The sequence below is a fragment of the Gallinula chloropus genome, assembly GCF_964237585.1.
Source record: "Gallinula chloropus genome assembly, chromosome: 8".
Lineage (NCBI taxonomy): Eukaryota > Metazoa > Chordata > Aves > Gruiformes > Rallidae > Gallinula > Gallinula chloropus.
The window spans coordinates 689309-709571 of record NC_140093.1 but is presented as its reverse complement, the minus strand read 5'-3'; the positions used below and the strand labels follow the sequence as shown (position 1 = coordinate 709571).

At 55.5% G+C, this 20263-nt stretch overlaps 1 protein-coding gene across 7 annotated transcripts in view; it reads right to left on the bottom strand.

Moving 5' to 3' along the window:
• MBNL1 (muscleblind like splicing regulator 1) overlaps window positions 1-20263 on the bottom strand; it is an 83404-nt gene that overhangs the window by 20677 nt on the left and 42464 nt on the right. For all 7 annotated transcript variants that reach the window (XM_084267396.1, XM_084267398.1, XM_084267394.1 and 4 more), the window contains exons 3-4: window positions 2996-3166; window positions 180-380 (exon numbers count right to left, since the gene is read on the bottom strand). In XM_084267396.1, coding sequence (XP_084123522.1) covers window positions 180-380; window positions 2996-3166 — 372 coding nt within the window. The remainder of the gene's footprint in view (window positions 1-179; window positions 381-2995; window positions 3167-20263) is intronic.

Below are 20263 nucleotides of genomic sequence, written 5' to 3'. Positions count from 1 at the left end.
ACGAGCACTCATTTACTGTATGATCACTCAGTCACCCCTGGTCTTTACCCATCACCCAGAAACATCAGGAGCTGAAGGAAAAGCTGCATTATTTCCTTTCACACGAAAAACATTTCATATCAGGCAGATGTAACAAATGATACAGCTTGTGAGAGTAAGTCACACTTGTTGGCCCCTACCTCCAGCCTGTCTGTCCTCATCAGCTTCTGGGCAGCGGCGGCGGCAGCAGCAGGAACCGGGACACCGGGGTTCCCTGTCACCAGCATCGGGGCGGTGGGCAGGATCTCTGCTGGGACCAGGCCTGGGGAGACGGGCCCCAGGTAGGGGTTGAAGGCGGCCGATGCGTTGGTGGCTAAGCTCGGTGCCACGGAGAACATCGGCTGCAAGAGAAGAGACACTTTAAATCCTGCCCCTTGCCGTGCTGTCAGCACCCCAACCCAGCAGCTATCATCTCAAGCACAGCAGCAGTGAGATCCTGTCACTAATGGGCAAGAAACAACCATCATGTCTGTGGGACACGAAGAACACCCATGCACATGCTGCACGCAAGCGGGCCCAGGAGAACAGGCACTCCCCACCAGCCTCCCCGGGTTCTGCTGCTTCTCCTGCACAGAGCCAGAGCAAACTCTCATGTGACCCACACCTGAGCAACACCCTCACAAAGGGGCACAGGAGGAAGGCCAAGGCTCTCAGCTGGACACATCCAGACCTGTGCTAATGGGAAAAGGCATCTGCACCAGAGCTCCGACACGGCGTGGAGCCCCACTCAGCTTCAGACCCAGGTAACACACTCCTGGCCCTGAGGACAGCCACCACTGGTTCCCAAATTAGGGGGGTTTAATACAGCAGCAAGGCCAGATGATGTAATAATTGCTTTTTGTGAAATGAAAGAGCCTGTCCACACAGATACTCTGAAATACACTGCGTCAGGGATGTGCTGCATGGAGATGAAAACATTAAGCCAGAGGGAGACAGAGTCCAAACACTGGGGTTTGTTTGTGTGCTTTAAAAAAGCAACAGCCAGATGCCCTTGCAGGCTATCACACGTGGGGAAGATAATTGGATGGAGAAGACCAAACAATGCTGTAAGAGCTGTTACGCTGTGGTAAAGATTAAACAAGTCCTCTGCCCCACTGAACACAAAGGCACTGTGCTACCAGTGCAACTGCCAAAGAAAATCCAGTCTGGACTGTTTATCTTTAGTATCGAAATAAAGGAGTTACTCAAGGCATTTGGATTGCTCTGCCAAGCTGATTTTTAGAGGGAAAAACAACTACAGAGTTAATGCAGCTCTCCTCCTCTCTTCCCTATCTCTTACAGCCAGGCAGCACACAGCACCACATGTTTTCGTATTCCTGAGGAAATGACTGAACCCCTTGGAAGCAAGGAGCATGTCCTGAAACACCCACCAACCACATGTGGGGATTACTGAGGAATGAGGACGGAGGGCTGGGGAAACAGGGGTCAGTGCTGTGATGTCCCCTGGTTCTTCCTCCACAGGAATGAAAAACAGAGGGGCACATTTCACAGGAACCAGAGTGTTAAATACCCAATTAACTGCACTCCTCATTACTGTGTTATCTGCTGTGTATTAGTGAGCATTACAAATAACCCTGTGAGCCAGCCTGTTAGTGTGCAGCTCAGAGACAGCACTGTGTGATTTCAGCCCAACACACTCTCTGCATGGTAAATAAAGACTTGATGCATTTTGTACTGAGATCACTTTACACTAATACCAATACCCTGCAGCCTTCATGCCCCTGCAAAGTAACAGCCTGTGTCGTAGCACCAGAGAATCCCAGGCACAGGTGAGTTGGGAGGTGACAGCCTGTCCTCCAGCCCTGTCAGCCTGGAGCAGGAGGCTGCAGGAGGGAGACAAGGGGCAGCTCTGGGCCAGGCCGAGCTGCTGAACCACTCCCTTGCTTCCCAGGAAGCTTTTCCTTGCCCTTCTGGAGAAGCAGAGGTAATTCTCCTATGTCAGCATGACCAAGCAGACAGCTACTTAGTGGCAAATCCAACTGCCTAACTTCTAACCTTTGCCAGCAAGAAAGGAACAACAGGGCTGTCAGAGAAGTCCTGGTAGCTCTATTTATTTTACATGTATCTTTCAACTGAATTTGTTTCCTCTGCTGCCCATTTCCCCATTGAAAGAGAGAGCTTCAGGCAGGGCAGAGCTGTTGCCTTTGTAGGATGCACCAGCCACACTCATACATTAATCAGCGCCTGTCTCGCTCATGCATTAATCAGCACCTCTGATGTCTGAGCTAGAAATCTGTATCAAAAGGGTTCTGGGCCAAATTTAGCTGTAGGTAGGCTCACATGACCTCTCTGGATTGCATTAGAGAGGGCTCTGGTGCAGGGATTCAGCTCCCAGATGCTGGGGCTGATGCCTGTCACCTCTGCATCTGCTGGAACGTGTTTGACTCTGTGCTGGCTTCCTGAGGTAGAAGAGACACGGCTGTGGTGCCACGTATGATCAGAGAGATTTCTGACAGATTCCCCCCCTTGCCCCTTGGCTTTCTGCAGGAAGTATTACCCACACTGCTCCTTCCTGCCAAGCAGCACGGTGGGTCGCACAGGTCAGAGTGACACGAACCATACGTCACCCAGGACAAGCCTTCTGCTCTGCCCAACAGTGTGCCACAAAAACCAAAGCCCAACCCAGCAAGTCAGTCCCTGAGCAGGTTCCCCTGAGCAGTGGAAAGCATCCAGGGGAACCTTCTCAAACCCAGGATTTTCCTAGAGCACAAGGAACTGCAACGAAGCGTTGTTCATGGAAACCCCACGCAGACTGCTCCCCTAACTGGAGAGACCAGCTGCAAGAAGTGAATCAACAAAATTCATGACATTAACATTTCTTCAGGGAGGAGAGAATGGAGCAATACAAAGCCATACAGACCAGCATGCCATTGGGTTTGGGACTTGACCTGCTCACTTAGTGCTGCTACAGCTCATCACACCCACCAAGAGAAGCCCCAGAGCACCGAGCACGTACCACGGGCTGCAGCGGGGCCCCAGGCATCATGGCGTTGGCGATCTGCATCTGCTGGGCCAGCATGGCCATGTTCTTCTGCTGGATCAGGTTATTGCGTCCATTGATCTCCAGCTGCGTTTTTAAGTGTGGTGGTGGGTGAAGGTATTTGCAGTTTTCCCTTGAGCATCGACCCTGAAGAAGAGAATTGACAGGATTGGCTTTAGAATCACAGCATCACAAGGTTGGAAAAGACCTTTAAGACCATCGAGTCCAACTGTCCCTGTCCTGTGCTAAACCAGCTCCCTGAGCACCTCATCTCCCCTCTGTTAAACACACCCAGGGGGTGACTCAGCCCCTCCCTGGGCAGCCTGTGCCACAGCCCCACAACTCTGCCAGGGAAGAACTTTGCCCTAATATCCAATCTGACCCTGCCCTGGGGCAAAAGGTGCATCTGTGCTCTGTATGTCATCAGCTACAACAGACACCACACGCTGCAGAGCCAGGAGGGAAGCCCCTGCCTGCTCCTCTCACATCCTCCCCGGAGCACTCAGCACTCCTCACCTGCTCTGCCCTTCTGAACTATGTATCTACAGCCCAACTCTCAGAAACAGCAGTTCTTTCAGAAGGTGCTCATGGCAAACGAGCACCGGTTGCTGCGAAGGTTCAGCGTGGCCACGCTCTGTGTGCACAGGTTTGCTCAGTGAAAGCTCTGCCCTGGGACTCGCCTGCCTTTGGGGGCCAGAAACCCAACCCCAGAATCATGGTCTGGCTGCAGCCATCAGCCCAGAAAAGCTCACTGCTTCTTCAGACGTGTTCAGAGCAGCTCCTCTCTCTGTGCACAGGGGCACAAGCAGTAGGAGCATCACTGCCAGGAGACACCTGTGGCTCTGTGCCTCGGCTACACCTGGAACACAGCACCTCTGAAGAACAGCTCTTGTGTGCCCTGTGTGTGTGTCACAATTGTGTGAGTCAAACAAAACAGCCAGAACTGACTCGTTTCTGAATTTGTCAGTGAATTCAGATGTGATCACAAATTCCATGTGCTAATTTTATCTAAGGACAGGAGTGTTCATGGATTCGACAGCCGGTCACGTGAAGAAGCAACAAGAAGCACTCCTAGGTACAGCTCACACCAAACCCCACAGCAGCTCCCTGCTACGGAGCAAACCAGCTCTGCACAGCCCTGCTCAGTGAACGCTGGTACCGGGCTCTCGTGCTGGACACGGGTGCCCCCGGCTCCGGGCTGGCAGCGGGTGCTGGGCATGATGGTGACCTTGCAAAACCAACCCCCCCACTGCAAAAACCAGGGGGAAGAGGTCTGCCTACACAGCCTCTCAGACGGTGAGTGGCTGAGGGGGGAGAACCCCCCTCCTGGGAGGAGAACCCCTCTTCCCATGGTACCAGAGCTGCCCTCCCGGACAGCACAGCTCCACTGACAGGGAGGCTTTACACACCAACACTGCTACTGAGCCCGTACTTCCACTGAAGGGATGGTAACAGTGAAACACACACAGACCAATCCTTCTCTGGAAAAAAAACACATTCCTTAAATTACACTGGGTTTCCTTTACTCATTTGTCTCTGAAAGAAATCCAAACAGGAACAATGACAAGGCAAGAGACAGCCTTAATTTGAGGAGTAAAAAGCCAATTTTTATCAGGAAAGAAATGAATTCCATACAGCTTGACCTTATCCTGCAATGCTGCTCAGAAAGTTAAGATGTATTCTGGTTGTAAGAGCTGCCAGCAGCCTTGTTTGCCTGCTGATGTGTCTCCCCCAAAGGCTGGGATAAGGGGTTTGCAGCTGCCCCCTCCCAGTCCGTCTGTCCTGCAGCAGCCCAAAGCTCTTAAAACTCATTTTCAGAGTCAGACAACTGACACCTGAGGGAGCCTTGCCTCGGAGATACACCTGATAGGAAGAAAACTCCTCTGAGCTCGGTGGGATCTGCAGGCAGCACTCCAGCACTGTGAAAGAAACCCCCTGCGTACCGAGCCCACCGCTGTCACCAACGGCAAAGGCAGCTCATCCTGCCAAGCACACTCCCATCTCCCACACATTCCTGGAACAAAACATGTCCCCATCACACGACCCCGTCTGCCTCCAGGCATCGGTCTGCTCGTGTTGGGGGCTCCCTGAGCCCCTCACCTGCGGCTGCTGCCCTGACACAGCCCTGTGACGGGGCTCAACTCGGGTGCCGCAACAGTTCCCAGCAGAGCCCACGCACCCAAAGGCCACTGGAGTGACTTACAAGGACACATCCCCAGTGACACAGCTCCAAACGCTGGCAAGCCACCACGACAGGGGCCAGGTAAGGCCCAGGAGCTCCAGGCACACCACCTGGACTACAGGTAAGAGAGGGAAAACATGCATGGCCTGAGAAAACACTTCTCCTGGGGCATGCAGAAATGGCACGTGGGTGGTGGTGACAGGACCCCGTGTTTATGGAGTGTGCACATGTGCATCTGCTGGTCGCTGTGCCGCCCTGGGAGCTCCCCAAGACCCCTCCAGCATGGCACAGTGAGAGGGGCAGGGACCAAAGGCAGTCCCTGCAGCAGGCAGACCCACACAGGGGCTGGCCTGGGCTGCACAGGATGCCTCCCACACCGCACAGCACGCCTCGCCCAGGGAACGCCACGCGTCCAGCCCAGGGATGCGCTCGGACCAAGGACCCTGGGCTCTCCCCTTCCTGCCTCACTGGCACCCAGCTGGGTGTTGCCACCATCCTGCACCCCTGCAGAACCAGCTCGCTCCAGCACCTCGCCCCCACAGCCTCGCAGCGACAGGGAACGGCAGGTAAAAGGCGAGCGCTGTGCAACAGCTTTATTTATGTCAGCTTTCCTCTGACACTAAACCCTGTGTTCCTGGTTGCTACCACTGAGCAACACAGGGCAAAACAACACATCCCCTAGCTGGCTGGCAGACAGTATCTTACATTAGCACAGTGTAAAAATCAGACTTAATGAGTAACAGGAAACTACAGCACGCTGCTGGACTCAGAGAGGGGTTCAGGCTGCCCCACACCTCTCCAGGCTGCATCCTTAGTCCGGCAGTATATGTTGTGCATCAGGCCAGCTTCAGGTTCCTCACGGATGCAAGCACTTTAAGGCCAGAGGAAGCCATTCCAGTGACCAACTGCCCCATCCTCAGGCTCCTGGGTAACAAGGAGCCCCCTCCCTCATTTCCTCATCAAAGCCATCATTTCTATTCGCTTAGCAGCTCACGTTTAAGGAAGACCATTTACTCTGAGTTAAAGACAACAAGAACATACTCTATCCCCAGGTAACCCGTGCTTAGGCCTAGTTATCACTAGCTGCCATCAAAAGGTTTCCATCTTTCCTGTCTGCATGCCATGCTGGGACTCTAATGCAGCGTTTGCCTCTCGACCTTTTGAATTTTCCACAAGAAACACAGACCCCTCTGCTTGGGAAACAGCTTTCTTGTCTTACTCCTGTCCCATGGACCTTCAGGAAGGGTCCACAGAGAGCCCAGGAGCAGGAACCACAGGCTGAAATCCCCTGTCCCAGTCTCGACCATGAACACAGACTGCATTCATGTCCTCGATCCCATGTGCAAGGAGCTTCTCAGTTCCTTTCCATGGGACTCTGGGGACTCCACTCAACAGACCCTTTCCCAAACCCTTCCGGCCACAGAAAGGGGGATACCGGCCACAGCGGCAGCTGGGCCGTCCCAAGAGGCTGCACCAGAGCACGAGCAGGGTCCTACCAGGATCCCACCGGGGTCAAAGTTCTGATCAAAAACGTTCCTGGGGCTCTCGGCCACCCGCGTGTCTCCGTCCCCTCCAGACATGGATGGCCCCCAGCCCTGGCTGAGCACCCCTGCTGTCAATAACCAGCACCCACCGGGTACCATGGCCCCGTGTCATGAGGAGCCTTTGTGTGTACCCCACGGAGTGAGGAAGAGGAGGGTGAGCTCGGCCCAGGCATCCTCCCAGCAGGAATGCCGGAGCGGGAGGGCGCGCGGGCCGCTCTCACATGATGTTTTTCTCCAGCTATCATATCAACAACGCTGAGGCAGCCAGCCCAGCCTGGGCTGAGCGGCAGCCTGAGCCTCATTAAATCGGGGCAGCATGATGTCTGCAGTATTTCAAGCTGTCTGGCCCTGGCTAAAGCAGGCGGCGGGGGAGGCACAGGGGAGGAGTAGGTGGCAGGGACCTGTGCCCAGGGGGTGCCCCCAGCCCTGTGGTGCTGGGTGGGGGTCTGGCATTAGCCACCCCACGGGGCTGGGGAGCGAGGGTGCTGCTCTCTGGGGTAACGTCTCCAGCTGGGGTCACCAGCACTCCTGCCCAGTTCAGTGCTGCTCCGAGCACAAAGCCAGCACCCACAGGCAAAGGGGGACCCGGCTGCCTCCTCACCACCCTTTGGGAGGCAGGAGGAGGGGGCTGAAGGGAATGCAGGCCCTGCATTGCCCCAGGGGCTCTGTCTGTCCATCCGCCCCCGCTGCCTGCTGGATCAGGCCCTCCCTCAAATACCTCTGACTCCTAAATGCCACGCAAACACCATGAAACAGCAAGGGCTTGCAAGGGCAGTGCCCAGAAAAGCCGTCTGTGTGCAAGCTGATCTGCTGGCGTGTCACCTTCCACACCATCCCTCCTCCCAGCAGCGTCCCCAGAGCCCTTCCTCCTCATGCCTGGGAGCGGTGCTGGGCTGGCTGTGGGGACACACCGCTCCCCCGCACCCAAGAACACCAGTCAGTCCTCATGCACCACTCGCTCCCTGCTGCTCCCCCCTTCTTATTATTTAATATGCAGATTTATTTCCTATTCTCTGCATGGCACGTTCATGGCTCTGGAATGCTGCACAGGAACAGCCCGGCCATGGGATGCAACGTGCCGGGCGCAGCCCAGCCCTGTGCGCCTGACCCAGCCGCTCCATTTCCATGAGCTCACCGCCGTGTTCTTCTCCACAGCACCATCCCGATGGGCAGAGCCCACACCAGGAGTCAGAACTCCAACAGCAACTCTTTCCTTCTAGAAAATACCCCGAGTGCACAATTAGCAATGGCAGGAGTATCCCTGGGATTCGGTTCTGAGGTCGAGCTGTGGTTACAGCGTAGGTAACACGGGCACTAACCAGCTTTACTTCTTCCTTGAGGGAATATTTAATGGCAAACCCAGCCTAAGTCAATAACTAATTAACAAGACAACAGTTTGAGCTCAGTGTGCTGCCACCCAGCGTGACCCACCTGCAGCCCTGGGGCTCACAGCACAGTGACAGCCCCGATGCTCACCACAGCCACTGTGCAGCCCCCAGCTTGGGAAACCCCCCCTGTGCCCCACAAACACTCTGGAAGGCCGGAGGGGAGCCTGACCTGACCAACGCTGTGGACACGGGGTGGGTTTACAAACTAAAGGCACCCAAGGTGCTCTCATCCAACAGACCTGCAGAGAGCTCTGGGTGCATCGGGTCCCGCTCCCGTGCCATGGCCCTGGCAGCTCCAGCACATCACTGGCAGCTTCTGCCTCCGCTACGCAAGGTGTGTGTGAGCTGCCGAAGCCCACAGGCTTTGTGCAGGTATCTGCTCCAAGGACTGAGCAGCAGGGCCCTGAGCAGCTGGGGCAGCTGCTGCCACAGGCCTGCAAAGCTCTTCTAAGCCCTTGGAACGTTCACTGCTCCACTACCTGCTCAGGCCAATTACATTCAAAACAATTACTTCCCAACACCTTAGACAAGGCTCTAATCTGCCACACAAACTCATCACCCTGGTGCGCTTGGCTCCAGTCTAAAACTTTCTTGGAAAGCACAGCCTGGTGATGCAATAGATAAGGTTTAATTAGCAAACTGCTCAAGGTCATTACTCCTCGGGACACAGGCCATCGGGAGCCCTGTGGGCACAGAGCAGCCCCCGTGCAGGGGCACTGCCAAAGCCCCTGGCCTCGGAAACAGCAAGCAGGCCATGGAGGTGCCCCACAGCGAGCCCTCGTGGGGTGCAGGACAGCAGGGAGGACCAGGCCACCCTGCTGTGTCCTGGCACCTGCGGTGCTGTCACCCAGTGTGACACCCAACACGAGCCCTCCTCTCCCAGTAGGATCCCAGTTCCAGCAACCCACTGCATCCGCCGCCTCCAGCACCCACAGTTGCAGGCTGAGGTTTGCAAAGCAGGGATGACCCCTGCTTGGGCTACTTCTGCAGGGATGCTATTTGCAGTGCCACCAGGTCTGACTGCTGCCAGCATTCCCCCTGGCATCTGCACTGGTTCTGGGGTTCTCTCCAGCATCTGCATGAGTTTTGGGCTGTGATGGGGTGCACCGGCGTGGGGGGACACCGCTCAGCACCAAGAACCTGCAAACAGCCCCCTGCAACAGGGAGGAGACACTGTGCTTGCACTTGCACTCGCAATGCCACTGGCAACGAGCTGACAGATGGTGCTGGGATGGCTGCAGTTTTGGAGAGGGGCATCCTCTGCAGGACAGGCTGAAGGCTTTGGGAGGACCATCAAACACGAGGCTGGGCTCAGCCAAAGAGGAAACACAAGGGAATTTTGTGTGGAGAGGGGCTGAATAATGAGCACAGCTCCTGCTGTCATCTGCTGGACATGAGTACAGACGGGGAGCGCAGGGGTCCCACCATCACTGCTCAGGGCTGTACCTCTGCAACAGCACACGCCCAGTAAAACCACTCAGAGCCAGCAAGCGGGGGGTGGCAGCGTGTCTGCACGGCCCTGGCCCAGCAAAGACCCCCACTCCCAGCCCCCAGCCAGGGCAAACTGCCCGACTCCCACCGAGCTCCCCTCCGGTTCGGTGGCACCCACCACCCACCACCATCTGAAGTGAATACATCTGTGCAGACAAGTTTTGTGAGCACAGTTGGGCTGGGAAAGTCTGAAAACTCCCCTGCGCCGGCCTGCTGGGTCTGTTTGTTTGTGCTATTTTTGTACCGCTGCGGTAGCACAACCCCGGTCACCCAGCACTCGCTGCGCCGCTCTGCGCCTGCCCCAACCAGAGCTGCTGCCCTCCAACACACCCAGGAAAGCCTCCTGTGCTTCATCCCCTGCTCCAGGGCCCAGACACTCACCTGCATCCCCGTAGCACTGCCCCGGGGGGGCAGTCACCACCTCCAAGCACCCACCCAGCAGACAGGAGGGTGAAACGGGGCTCCCACCCATGCACACTGCACGTACAGACACTGCTGTGCCAACCTACATGTGGTTTCAGCTGGAATTTTAACATTCGTTGCTGCCTGGGCATGGCCTGCAGCCAAATTAATGCTCCAATTAAAAACTGTTGCCTAGCAACAAGGCTTGTGATGCAGGAGAGGAAAGCGGGGTGTCCGTGACGGCTGGTGATGGGCAGCAGGACGGGCACGAGGAGCCGCTGTGCAGAGGCTGTGCCACACCCCCAGAGCCAGACCCCTGCCTCAACAGAGAAACGACCCTGCAGTGCCCCAGGAAACACAAACTGAGCCCAGACTCTGCTCTTGCTTGTCCCACCCCACAACTGCAGTGGGAGAAACACGGGGCCGCTCTGGGTTTGGGCAAACCCCCTTCTGCAGGTGGCTCTGTGAGCACGTGATCCCGCAGGCAGTGCTGCTCCCACTGTCACTGCCCCTACACCCAGGAGACCACCCCGGCGCCACGGGGTGCAGAGTACCTGGCTTGAAGCACAAAAGCATCTACAGGGAGCAGGCTGTAATGTCTGCTGAGGGCCTTTGGCCATGGCCTTGAACTGCCTGCAGCATCACGATGGGCTCTGCACAGCATTTCTGTGCCGTTCAGAGTCCTGCGTTTCTGCATCAACCTGTGACCTGTATTGAACAGGATTCCTCCTGAAAACAAACACAGCTTGTGGGCAGCAGCTGCTCCTGTGAGCGCTGCACACCCCAGACCCACCGACCCACACCGGTGCCTTGGGGGGATGCCGCACGTGCCACGATGCTGAGCAGCCCCGGCCGCAGCGGAGGACGCTCCCCTGATGCTCCCGGGGGCTCTGCCGGCCACCGGCCCCCCGTGCTGCAGGCACCCGACCCTCTCGCCTCCCCAGGAGCCAGAGCCAGCAGCCAGGCTGAACGGTGAGGCTGCAGCAGATCAAGTATTTCTGATCCAAAACAAACACTCCGAACATCTCGCGCTTTTAGGGAGCATAAAATCCCTCCAGCAGCAGAGAGCTGGCGCCTTGAAACCAAGCAGGAAGATGATGTAAAATCCCAATATTGCCTGTAAATGGTAAAACTATTTATCTGGGTGCTCACAGGGTTTACAGGGAAGCATGGAACTCCACGTGAGCCATGGGCTGGCCTTTACAAGCAAACTCTGCCCTCACCCTGTTGTAGTAGCCGGGCTGCCAAGCAAGATTTTTTCTGTATTGAGGAAAAAGAATTACTGGAGTTACTGGAGTTACTTTACTGAGCTGGAGCGTCCAGACTGCAGCCCCAGTGAGCCAACTGCTGCCCTACAACTCTGGAGCCAGGCAGTGATCCAGAGGCAGGACCAGGATCACGGAGGCACTGCGCAGCACAGACGGGATGATCAATGCCTCGTGCCCCCGTGACCAAGATGAAAACCATCTGTGAAGCTCTGGTTTTGTACGTGGTTTCCATGTACCAAGTGAAAATTCCCCACAGCACAGCAGCACCCAGAAGGCTCTTGTTTCATGTACCATAACCATGTTCCTGGCTCCATCATGGTTAGGCTACCACATGGGCACGTGTGCCGGTGCAGCTGCCTAGGATGGAGACGTGGAGACCCCCCTAGGCACACACCTTCCCTCTGGAGCTCAGGGAGTGACCTGGTGATGCTCAGAGCCAGAGGTTGCAGGTGCTGAGGCAGTCAGCAATGGATGAGGCAGTCCAGGTCTCCCCCCTCACTCACAGCCCAGGCTGCCCTTCAGACTTCACCCGTGTCCCTGGGTACCACCACCACGCTTCGGTCTGCCGGAGCACATCACTCTGCTCTAGAGATCCTTCCCTAAAGGTCCCACTGGGACACAGCCCAATTCCACCTCCCTGCCCATCCCGCCTCCTGCTCCAGCAGCCATGGAGGCGAGAGGGATGCTGCCAGCCCCTGCTGTGTAACAGCATCCTCAAACACTTAAAGGAACTTGTAAGCAAGGCAGAATCCAACCCAAAACCAAGCACAGAGCTGCCGGGGTCAAGATAAAGCTCTCCTGCAGCCGCAGGGTGCAAGTGCCTCAGGCGATGGCAGCCTGGGAAAGGCACGGTGCTGACCCTGTGCCGAGGCAGCGTGGCCACGCAGAGACTGGCCAGAAGCTGGGACACCCACGGCTCAGTCCCTGCTCCTGGAGGGAAGGCAGCACAGAACGTGATAAGGAGCTGATTAAACAGCAGAGGGCAAGAAGAAATGTTGCCAACAACTGCTGAGTTTCTACCAAACACAGGACTTGACATAAACACACATGGCCAGCCAGCATCCCCGGCTGCCAGCATCCCGGGCACGGGCGCCGCTGCTGCTGGCAGGGGGCAAGTCAGAGTCCCCCCCCCACCCAGAGGCTCAGCAGCCAAAACAACTGAGCCCAGTAAACGCCACGTGTCGTGTCACGTAAGCTCATCACAAGCAGAAGCAAGAAACAACTGCAGGGAAGTGCTGGAAGGTGCCACTTGATGCCTGCTCCTCCTCCTCATTAACCACAGCTCTTCTGCTCCATCAATATTCCTACAAACTTCAGGCTGTTTTTACAGCTGTGTTATGTATCCAGGTAAATTACATTTCACCCATTAATAACAACACTGCTAACACACAGCAGGGTGATGGCTGCCTCAGCACTCCCATCAATCAGCCTCCTCAGAACAGCCCAGGGGTTTCACCCTCCAGCTGCTGCCCCACACCAGCACTCCGGGACAGGACGGCAAGCAGTAACACCTCACAGCACTGCAAACACTGAGCAGACACACCGGGTACCTTTGGGAAAGTCCTGCCTCCAGGAATACCAGTCCAAGCTCGGCTGCTCTCAGGAGAACCATTTAACTCTGGTTTGGAGCTCCCTCAAGCCTGGCTCAAGCCTGCCACCCCACCAGTGTGCCAGGGACACTGTCACCCCGAGCCAGAGCAGCCCTGCAGTGGCCGAGCAAAATTCTTCCCAGCACACTCCTCTGATTCGTTTATTTATTTATTGGGTTAATTCTTGCTACAGTTTTATGGCTGGTACTGCAGAGAGGAGGGAAAATAATAATACCAAGAGCTTCTGCAGTTATTCCTGGTCGCTCTGGGAGTTCTTTGCCAAAATCTGCCCTCCCAGAATGGGGGCAAAGGAGTGGTTCCCAGCTCAGCCCCACAGACAGACAGGGTCTGAGAGGAGCCAGCAGCCACTGCTGCACGGCACCCGCGCTGCCACGGGGCTGGGGATGTGCCCGGGCCCCCTTACAGCAGCCCCATGTCCCCACATCCCAGTAGCACCAGTGATCCCTGCCTCCTGCAGGCACCTACCCTGCCTTTACAAAAGGGCCTTGCTAAGATGATGCCTTGTCTGGCTTTTCTGGCAGGATGGGATCTTGGTTACAGTAATTAAATTGATTCGGCTGAAAGTTTTATACTTTTTAATTATCTTTGTGCATATTTTCATATGCAGCACAGCCATAAAACACGCTGAACTGACCACTTAATGACGTCTTTGGGTGTCTACCTTGTAGATAAAAGTCTCAAGCCCTCTAATTTATCCCTCTGCTAATGGCACTCATACAGGAAGAATCACAGAGGGTCGGTCTCACTGCCATGAAACGCAACAGGCTTAAAACCCCCCCAAACACAAAAGCAAGAGTAGGCAGCTCCCAGCATGAGCCCAGAAGGAAAGCAAACAGCAGAGCAGCTGTTCCCCAGGCCTGCAGGGAGGGCTGGGCTCTCCCCACTCCCCGGAGCCTCTCTCTCCCCCAGCTGGGATGCACCGTCTGCCCCGGCCCAGCCCTCACCCCATCACCCCCGGGAAGGCAAACTGCACAACCCGAGCAGGGGCAGACAGGAGAGACACAGGGAAGCACAGAGTGATCCCCAGCTCCAGGGCCAGTGGCTCAGGGACGGGGATGGGGACAGGGATGTGGGTGAAGTTCATGCCTGCACCACCGTGCTTTGCCCATGCAGTACCCTGGTGTCACCAAGGCGTCACCCAGCTGGTCTCAGCCTGTACCCTGGGGTGAGGAGGCTGCTGGAGACTCCACCTAGCCACCCTGAATCCTTGTTTCCTGACAGCCACAGGCAAAAGCCTCAACAGTTTTGAAGTATAAATCTGTTTCCAATGCTTTAACACACCTTGGGATTGATGCAGTGTCTGCATACCCACGCTGTCTGTATGGACATGTTCCAGGCATTGCTTTGGATGGAACCACTGCCACCCCCAGTCTTGACTACCCACTGCGACAGGATAACAGAGGATTCTTCCCAGCAGACCCCCGCTTGTCCCCTGCCACTGGGACGAGAGGGAACTGCATCTCTCCAGGCCTACACAGGAAAACCAAAGCCCCCCCCAAGGCGTCTGTCTCCCCAGGGTGGCACGTGGATAACGGCAGCATTAGGAGCTACAAAACCTTTCCAGCAAGGACTACAGCAACTGAGCTCCTAAAGCCATAAATCCTGTTAGAGCAATCTCTAGTAATCCCTAGGATCCTTACTCAAGCATGTAATAACTAACATTTTAAGAGTAAAACGAATGACTTTATGCCAAGATCAAGCGAAACACACACAGGGTTTAATCTCTTTATCGCTACAGCTGCACGTGGGGCCAGCCCAGGGGCCATGAGGAAGGCAGGGATGCTCAAAGCCCCACCAGTGACCAGGCACCGCTTCCATCAGCGCTTCTCTGCACAGAGCATCATCTCCCTGGCAATGACTCAGCCTGACAAGCAGCCCCTCACCACGCAGCCCCTCACCACGCAGCCCCTCACCACGCAGCCTCACGCCCGGGACCTCAGGGGCTGTGAGTACAAGACTGAAATGAGCAGCAAGAGGAAGGTCTGTGGGGTTCCACTGCTGCCCTTTAATGGATGTGCTGCAGCATTATTAATATTTAACAGCATTTTCAGGCTTCCAATTTGTTTTGGTGTGGCACAACAGGGAACAGGCATGCTGTCAAACGCTGCCTCCAGCACAAAGGGCAGGGCTGCCCAAACAGGTCAGTGTCATCTCCAGCCAGGTTAAAAAGGGAGCACTGCAAGAGGGGCAACACCGTGCACCTCATCACTTACTCCTTACGTGGCTGAGGTACTTTCCAACTGCTCAGAAACCCACCAGGCTGCCTCCCTGCTGCCTCCAGCTCCTCACACCCTTTGCGGTTCCGGTGACTGAAGCAGTTTTCTTATTAGCTACCAAGCAGAACTTTTTAGGTAGATAAATGCACATATAAAATACAAGAGAAACCCCAGAGGAAACCACTTGCACTTGCTCTTGCGGCAGGCTGGTATTTTAAGTCTCTTCTACCTGGAGGAAAGGAGAGGTGGTTGGCATGGTGATCTCAATTGGATAATTAGTGTCCTCACCCAAGTGTAAATACCCAGCAGAATTCTCCATTCTAGGGGCTATATTTAAAACTGAGTTGCTATAGCTTAAAAATAAAACCTTGCTTTTGTGATTTCAAGAGAGAGGATCTGCCATGACCTGTGGTCACATCTGTGAGTGGAGAGCATGTGGAGGCTGAGCGCAGGGAGCGAGCTCGCCGGCCGCGCTGCTGCAGCAGGAGCAACCCCAGTCTGATGCTCCATTTACACAGCTCTTCCCTACCTTGTGCAGGCACAACACAAAGCACTACCCCAGCATCCTCAGAACGAATCCACCCTGCAACACACAGAACAGGCAGAGCAAACAAGTGGCACAAGAGGGAGCAAAGCAGCATCGCTGCACCGTCCTTCTGCACAGAGCCTGGTGGAGCACCTGCTGCCAGAGGGACCCCCAGCCCTGGTCAGACACCCGCTGAGGGCTGCCTTTAGCCCCCACCAACAGCTGTGGCTGCAGTGTGTCCCCAGCCTGGCACCCTCCTGCCCAGCATCCCCCCAGCCTGCAGCTGGATGCGGCCAGAAATCAAAGGGCCCCTTTCAAGCCATGGGCAGGGGGCTTGGGGTGAGCTCCAGCCCAAGAACCAGGAGGGGAGAGGGAGAAAGTGTCTCCCCTCCATACTAAATCCTTTAGTTCAGAAAGGGGAAGAGTACTTTCCCCTCCCTGAAGCTCTGAGGAGGCTGGATGGCAGTGATACACCATTGCATTGCAACTGCAGTGCCTGGGCTGTGGCAGCGCTGACAGAGCACAGCTGCAAACTGCCATGCTGCTTCCTAAACAGGAGTGCTTTGGGCACTGACTCACAATATACCCACTGCAAAACCAAAAATACCCTTTAAGAAAGATATAAAATATTTTCAGAAAATCTCACGTTAATTATACATGCAATTAATTTCCCTCTCTAAGCTCTGCATCTCATTTCCAGGGGCTGCTCCAGCAGCTTGCCACAGCGCTGGAGCTGCCCTCCCAGCTGTGCCTGCCTGCTCCTCCCTGCTCTGCCACCGCTCCTGCAAAGCGCTTGCCTGGGGTGTTTTAGCAATGGCAATTGAGGGGGGAGCAGGGGAAGCTGGTGAATCCTCAGCAGCGCAGCGGGCTCCGGAGCTGCCTGCACGCCACCTCGCCACGGCTGAAACGCATCCCTGTGTCTCTAGGCACAGAACCAGCAGAGCACTGTAGAGCTGTGGGAGTAACTCAAAAACAAAGATAACACGCAGAGCTGGTGACAGGCTGCTCCAACAGCCAAAGGAGACAGGGTGGAGATGCGCTGGGCACAGGGAAGCCTGAGCACAGGTGGTCGGGTACAGCCCTGAACCCAGTTAAACGGTGACAGAAAGGACGGTCCCCTCCTGGCTCTCCTGCGCTGACCTCACCTGCTGGGTTTGGATGTCCCAAGTCCCCCTGGCTCTAACCCCCCTGTACCACCCATTGACTGTCAGAGTTACTCTGAAGGCTGGGTTGGTATTTACCCCGCAGAGAGGAGCGATCCCTAGGAACACACGTGCAGCAGGCTGCAGCTGCTGCATCACACCCATCATCACACCTGCCCGTGTGCTGGGCTGCAGCAAGGCAGCACATCACCCCGAGGCCCCTCATCCACCTCTGTCTTAGCTGCTGACGTGGCTGCTGAGGGACGAAGCCCCAGGTGATCTGAGGACAGGGACTGCAGTGCTCAGCCTGCCAGCGCCGCGCAGCCGCCGCTGGCGTTTATAGTTAAGGTCACTGCTGAATAACACAAACCTTGACGTCACATCAATAAATTGCTCTCCAGCAGCCCACCTTCAGCAGCCCCAAGGTCACCCCCTGCCACTGGGTTTGCCTGGGTTCCATTCAGGGGAGGGGGATTTAAAAGCCCCACACAGGAAATCACTGCTGGATCCACACCCCGAAACACTGACGTGTCAGCGTGTCTGGGGTTCTACTGACAGGTTCAGATGGACTGATTCACCTCTCCATTTTCTCACTGTCTCTTCTGTAGTATTTTGCCTTTTTTCTAGCAAACACGACATCTGAACACACTATTTTAAGTGCAACTGGAATGAATCTGTCAGACAAATACTTTATGGACTGAAACCCAATGAACCTGGATTGACTGACACCATTCCCAAACTTGGCTAAAAATTACCTCCCTGCACCACTGGGGAGAGAGTAGTTGTTAAATACCATCTCATTCAAGTGAAGTTAAATGACCAATTCTGGTCGAACCATGGGAATTATTCATTTCAAACAGCACCTGGCTTTGCAACTTCACTGAGCACAAGTGAATGAAGCTGTCCTGGTTTGCCTTTGTCTGGCCACTGCATCCCAAGAGAGGACTGGTGGTGAGAGCCCCCCACAGTGTCCCCAGTGCCCCACGGGGCTGCTGGTCCCTCCTACCCCAGAGCACAGCCAGCTCGCTGAGGCACCGCTCTAACACTGACAGGAGAAGCCAGGACTGATCAAAGAAGCACAGGGCAAGGTCAGCTCCCCTCCAGGGATGCTACCAGCCCCAAATGTTAACTGAAATTCTGGGAAGCCACAGGCTGTCAGTGCCCTGTGGGGTCTCTCAACATCTGGCAAGCGCTCTCTGCATCACCCCACGCCGGATTTGGGTTAATTTTGGCTCATTTTGGCACCTCAAAGCTGCACTGAAAACTGTCTCTTAGGCTCCAGTCAAACACTGAGGATGCTCTGGGTGTTAACCACCTCAGTGGCCACCTCCAGCGCTGCTGGCAGAGGAGGTCTCAGCTGGCAGGACCAGCAGCACCCTGTGAGCAGGCAGGCTCACACACTCACACAGGGAACCACGGAGAAGCCTGAGCACACTGCCTCCCCAGTGATGCTCAGCGATGCCTCCTCCCTGGTGACACCAACCATTTGGGGCAGAGCACCAGTGTCTGGGGAAGGGACAGAACGTCACATCTGTCAGGTCTTGAGGTGCTTCTTAGAAATATCAGAATGATTTTCAGACAAATAAGCATTTCCCTGAAAACAAGGCCAAGCACTGAGATGAGACCTGTCCTGTGAATCAATGCCAAAGCCTGGGGACGGGATTTCCAAGGAGCTCTGCTGCATGGTGTCCCTCCCCTGTGAGCCTGAAAAGCAGGCAGTGAATCTTCATAGCAAACACCAAGCACAGGGCTTGGGTGAACCTTTACACCGGTAACAAAGAGCACATTAGCAGCACTGTGGGAAGCAACTGCTATTTTTACCTGGAAAAGGGAATAGCTTCTTCCATGGCACTAAAAACTTCTTTCCAACAGTTTGCAAAGGATCACAAATCCAAATTACCAGCCTGAGAAAAGACCTTGGGTCTCCTTCTGCCGAAATCCCTGCAGAGCAACCCTCCGTGGGGTTCTGCAAGAGCTGCCTGGCACTGCAGCCCAGGCAGCCCAGTGACCAGCACATCTCACTGGCTAGGGAAGCACCAACTGCCCAGCGTGGCCACTGGAAGGGGCTGAAAGGAGAAGTGACCTGATTTTCAGGAATGCAGGGAGCTCTCCAGCCCCTGATCCCCCCCCCCACGCCTGAGGCATTTTACAATACAGCAAACAGATTGCTTCAAAACCATCCAAACCTCTCTACTTAATTATTGCACAGAACCAGCACTGCCAAAACAGACCCAGCACAGCAGTTAGGGAGGGGAAGGGGAGCGAAGTCAGGGGCCTGGGGAAGACACACATCTCAGCAAACAGCAGCAGGGAGATGCCAGGGGTGCAGAGGAGTGAGACAGCTGGGGACACCTGGCACCAAGCTCTGCCTTCAGCAACTGAAAACAAACTTAACACCTCTGCCCTTTTTCCTACAGTTTGCTTGTACAGGAATCAAATCAAGGCCACCCAGTCTAGGTGGTAGTAAAAGCACCCCAGACTGAAACCCCACACACAGCCCCAGCGGGGGCCTGGCTCCTGTTCACCCCCAGCTGCTCTGGAGTTCAAGAGGCTGGTGGAGTCTAACTGTCCTGCTTCCCATGGGCACTGGGCATGACACCAGCACCACGCCATGCCCTGCCTCGTGTCACCCCAGCTCTGGCACCCCCGTGTGCCCCACGGCCCGGGGGGCACAGAGAGGTGGCAGGTACAGGTAGGGTGACAGAGCAGGTGGGGTGGGTGCAGGGAGGATCCCCAGCCAACGGCTGCTCTGTGTCCCACCCCAGCCAAGAGGTGCCAGCATCTGATTCCCATGGACCGCGCGGATGGAGCCCGAGCTGCTGCAAGCAGCACGCTGAACACAGAGGGCATTACTGGGCACTCCCACAGCACTGCCCAGGGCCAGCTGTCCAGAGGCAGCCTGAAACCCAGCTCCAGACCTGCAAGACTGAGTGGGTGCTTCAGCAGCACACACCCACACCCAAACACACAGACCTCCAGCCTTAAAGCACACACAGGTCAGTGACCACCCCTGGAAGTCCACCCTGTGCCACTGCCGCCCACCCACCGGGCTCTGCCACGGCCCCACATCTTTCCTCTGGACTTGGGTCAGCCCATCCCTCAGCAGTTTTTCTCCTAAAGCTCAATTCCACCTTTTCCCAAGAGCAATCATTAAAAGATACAGATTAACCTGGCAGAAAGTTACAACTTCCATCCTTCCTTCAATGCACGAGGCAGAACAAACACCACTCTCCTCTCTGCTACATCATAATTACAATGGGAGTAAAATCATCAGCTCTGGCCCCTGCTGAACTTTGTGTTCCACCAAACAGTGAAATCTTTCTGCTAAAGACTAGAAATCCTATTTTACGTAAAGGAGGAGATGGGATGGGCACACAGGTCTCCTGGGAATGTCTCTGATTCCTAAGGTAAATGAATTCCCCCTCTGCCACAGGGTAAGGCAGGGGATCCCCCCATCCCCTTGCTGTTCACACCC